Source organism: Primulina tabacum, chromosome 3, assembly GCF_025594145.1.
Source record: "Primulina tabacum isolate GXHZ01 chromosome 3, ASM2559414v2, whole genome shotgun sequence".
NCBI classification, from domain to species: Eukaryota; Viridiplantae; Streptophyta; class Magnoliopsida; order Lamiales; family Gesneriaceae; genus Primulina; species Primulina tabacum.
This window is the reverse complement of record NC_134552.1, coordinates 10081188-10085015: the sequence shown is the minus strand read 5'-3', so window position 1 is coordinate 10085015 and position 3828 is coordinate 10081188. Positions and strand designations below refer to the sequence as shown.

General features: G+C 37.8%; 1 protein-coding gene across 2 annotated transcripts; it reads right to left on the bottom strand.

Moving 5' to 3' along the window:
- Window positions 1-233: 233 nt before the first annotated feature.
- LOC142540122 (binding partner of ACD11 1-like) lies at window positions 234-3828 on the bottom strand. 2 transcript variants are annotated; one of them, XM_075646050.1, is made up of 8 exons: window positions 3597-3828; window positions 3418-3521; window positions 3255-3330; window positions 2159-2230; window positions 2013-2075; window positions 1418-1758; window positions 1071-1194; window positions 234-461 (listed from the first exon to the last, which is right to left on the bottom strand). In XM_075646050.1, the coding sequence occupies exons 1-8, from the start codon at window positions 3600-3602 to the stop codon at window positions 441-443; spliced, it is 807 nt and encodes a 268-aa protein (XP_075502165.1). In that variant the 5' UTR covers window positions 3603-3828; the 3' UTR covers window positions 234-440. The 2 variants fall into 2 exon arrangements, with proteins under 2 accessions (XP_075502165.1, XP_075502167.1); XM_075646052.1 differs by having other exon boundaries at window positions 1418-1755; window positions 3597-3820.

Below are 3828 nucleotides of genomic sequence, written 5' to 3'. Positions count from 1 at the left end.
TTTGAAATTTTGGTTTCGATCGCATGCAAATCATAATTTCAAATAAAGATTGTACTAGGCCACCAAAGGTCAAGTGGCACAGTAACATCTCTCCGGTGCAAAATGAAAAACAACTTTGGCCTAGTTTGCAGCTCTGTAGCTTCTTCTTTTTTTCACACCTCTGTAGCTTGACAACATCGAGGTGAAAATAATGAAATCAATACAAGGGAAAGAAATATAGAACACAATTTGCAGGTCCCTAAACACGGATTCATTACGCAGAATCAGTTCACACGCTAAGAACTTACCGAATCCCCCCACAAGGTTTAACAAATTAAAGCAATTACACAAATAATAGATCTCAGTGTATAGATTACATCAAAATCATACACGATATCTGACAAAGATTAACCGATAAAAAGAGAGAGACCAAGCAGTTTGCTGCAGGCTCCAACCTTGATTCATGCTGCAATTGATGAGTCCTGTAAATGCATGCAACCAAAAAGAAAGGAATATTAGAATCATACAGAAAAGTTGACGAAAGTATAACAATGATCTTTTTCACCATTACAAATTTGGTTTGGACAAGAGGTCTCGATCGTAGCCATGAAGAGATTAAGGACTAGTCTAAGAAAACATGATAATTTGGTGAATCGATCTTATTTTATGATATGGTATTATCCACATAACTAGAACATGTCCAAGCATGTCATCCAGAAGAATCGAACGAAACTGCAGAAGAGAGTGCCAATATGCTGTAGTAAAAACTGACAGTCTAATAAAAAAAATTAAATAAACAATAAGGAAGTAAGCTCTAATCAAGTATTATTATTTGAAAATATCAAACGGCATCTCTATTAGAGCGTTAAAGGGTTGAGTAAAAAACAAAGATTTCGGAGAGCCGCACTATGCCCTACTGGTAAAGAGTTGTGGCTGACAAGGGACATGAGTGGAGACATATTTAGAGATGAAGATAGCCAGAAACAGACGGACAAACATCACAAGCTCCGCATTCCGCCTCTTTGATTCCTCGTCTATACTGACGCATAAAACATCACATGGCACAGCAAAAAAGTGGGACTAGAATTAACCTTTGCAGTCAAATTAGAAATCGCCACATTCCACTTCTCTCTAGTTTTTACACCAGCTACCTGGCCAGCTTTAGCCACTTTGTTAAAAGCACCATTCAGCCAAGTTGTTCCAGCTGTCACATACCTGATAAATTCATAAAATTAAATCCAAATTGGGTCAATTCATCTAGTTTTCAACTAAGAGAAAGCAAAAATTACTCCAGCCAAAATGGCCAGGAAAGCTGGAAACTGTGTATCCAAAAAATCATATATGGGGTAAAAATCATTGAGAAAATGTGCTCTTTTCTTTTTTGCTTCCAGGATATAGTTACAGAAACGTTAAATAATACTGCACATAATTCACAAACCTGCTAGATTTGACAGCTGATCCAGTATCATTTAATTTCCTTTCTGCAGCCATAATAGCAGCCGTAGTTTTATCAGATACTTGAAATCTTTGACCCACAGATTTCACTTTCTCATTCACCACGGAAATTCCAACTGTAAATTTTTCTGAAAGCCCAACTCTCCTGTCAAAGGAAATAACTCTGGCCGATGCATTGGCAGTCAACCTATGTTTTTCATCAAATGCTTTGGCCTTGTTCACAGCATCTTGGCGTATAGCCGAACCTTTTGCAAGCATATTTGACACAACATCTTGGGCTTTAGTCACATACACTCTCCCATTATTTGGGCTCATTTTTCCCTGCTATGAGAGAAAAGAAAAACCGAGACTAAACAATCGAAATTCAAAGAACTTGAAAGGAAATGAATTAGTGGTCAACAATTGATAGACATCTGAACAAAGAGCGCAAATAATGTTATCACATCTTCTATGCTTGTGTTTGCTGCAATCCACATCATCAAAACCACCAAATGAGAACTTCAAAAGTAGTGCAAGTGCCACATTGTCATATAACCCACGTGCCATTAAAATTTTAACAAGTTTTATGTAATAAACACCTCAGCAACCGGAGAAGTATTAGCCTGGGAAACGCTCACATCATTGTCAGCAATCCTTACTTCCTGAAATGCCAGTACCTCGAAGTCAATTAAATGAATAACATGTCGAAGATACCATAAATATTGTATGTAGGGTTACCGGCTACCTGAATATCAGGTTGTGGTACATAATTTTGTACCGCCGTTATGGTAACCACCTGGTCCACGATGGTTGCTCCCTGCATGACAGACAACCGACACAATTTTAAATATAATATCCACTTGTCCCTGGTCTATTTCACAAGGTTTCTGAAATTTCCAGGCGATCGGAGAACATATTGCCTTCAAAAAAAAGTTGTGTTGGATATCAAATTCCATGCCGTAAAAATCGCAAACAACATCAATATGAACCTTGAGCCCTTGACTCAAAAATTGCCACAAGAGCATTGAGTAGGAAGACAAGTCTCCAAACACGACGAGGAACAAAAAAATGTTCAATTTATAACCATTGTCTGAATGCCTGAGCGTTTCCATTCTGAAATATAGATTCTAACTTTACTATCCTGTCGTACATGATTATTGATGTCCAACAACCATTTACAGATAAATTCTAGTGTATGCATATAGAAATTCCATCCTGGTATTTCAGCTAACCCTATCCATTAAAGATGTGATTCTTAATTTTCATAAACTAATCATTGACCCACGAGTACAGGTGTACTACAGAAATATCAGATAGTGAAGATAATAGTAAAGTTATCATACTTGCCCACCATCAACAGGAAAACAAATCGAGAAAATCGTCGGTAAATAGCGGCAACGGTAGGCTTTTGAGATTTTAAAAGATTACTTACAGTAACCATGATAACTCCTCGTACTTTTTGGCATAAGATATGAAAGTCGCAGATCAGGCTCAACCTCCCCAGCGGCCGGCACAAATAATTACAAAATTATTGTTTGGTGTGTATTTTGCACTTCAACTAAAAACAACATTAGTCGGGGCATACCTTCTCTTTGCAAGGGAAGTCCGTCGCAAGCCCCTTAAATTCAAAAATTCCCCCATTTTATGGTAATAATAAGTAGGATATATTACTAAGGGACACTACAGAACTTAGTATATTCTAGGTCACTTGTCTGTATAAGCCAGCGCAATAAACATACTTTCTCAAACTGTAAATAAACAATCAGCATTTGTTCGGAAAATAAAATAAAAAGGCTTTAAATAATTTATTGGTGAAAAGGAGGAAAAACAGAGAGCGTTACAGATAATAACAAGGCGATTTCTAGAGCCTTGGCATCCTTGAAGGTGACAAACGCAGTTTTCGACTGCCCTGGCTCTCTGCAACCACACACAAGCACACCAAAATCGGAAACAATTCTAACTCAATTCAAAATCGAATCAAAGAGAATAAAGCAACAAGGTCACCTTCGGATCTCAACGTGTTCGATATCACCGGAAAACGAGAAGAACTCGTGGATTTCTCTCTCCAACGCTAGATCTGACAATCTCTTAACTTGTACCGTCCTCGTCTGCATCAAAAATTCAAAAACAATGTCAAGTACAACGAAACCGGAAGTAAAAGTGAACATAAAAACCAAAATTACCTGCATTGTTCGCTAAATCTCCCCTTAATTCTCGGAACTTGTGCCAATAGTTGAAGAGAAACACGCGCGAGGATGTGTATACTTCGTAGATGCTCGACTGTTGGCAGGAGATTAGGAGAGAGAAGGAAGAATGTAAGGGCAGCGCAGGAGAATGTTAAAGTTGAATTCAAAGACTTTTTTCCTGCTTTAGTCTAATTTATCTGTGCGTTAATAATGTTTCACATATCAGCGC

Excerpts from the sequence above, each read along its gene's own strand:
- LOC142540122 (XM_075646050.1), bottom strand. Across the intron at positions 1,195-1,417 it reads TCAGCTGTCAAATCTAGCAG|GTATGTGACAGCTGGAACAA; the intron begins GTTTGTGAATTA and ends TGAATTTATCAG. Across the intron at positions 462-1,070 it reads TTTCTAATTTGACTGCAAAG|GACTCATCAATTGCAGCATG; the intron begins GTTAATTCTAGT and ends ATGCATTTACAG.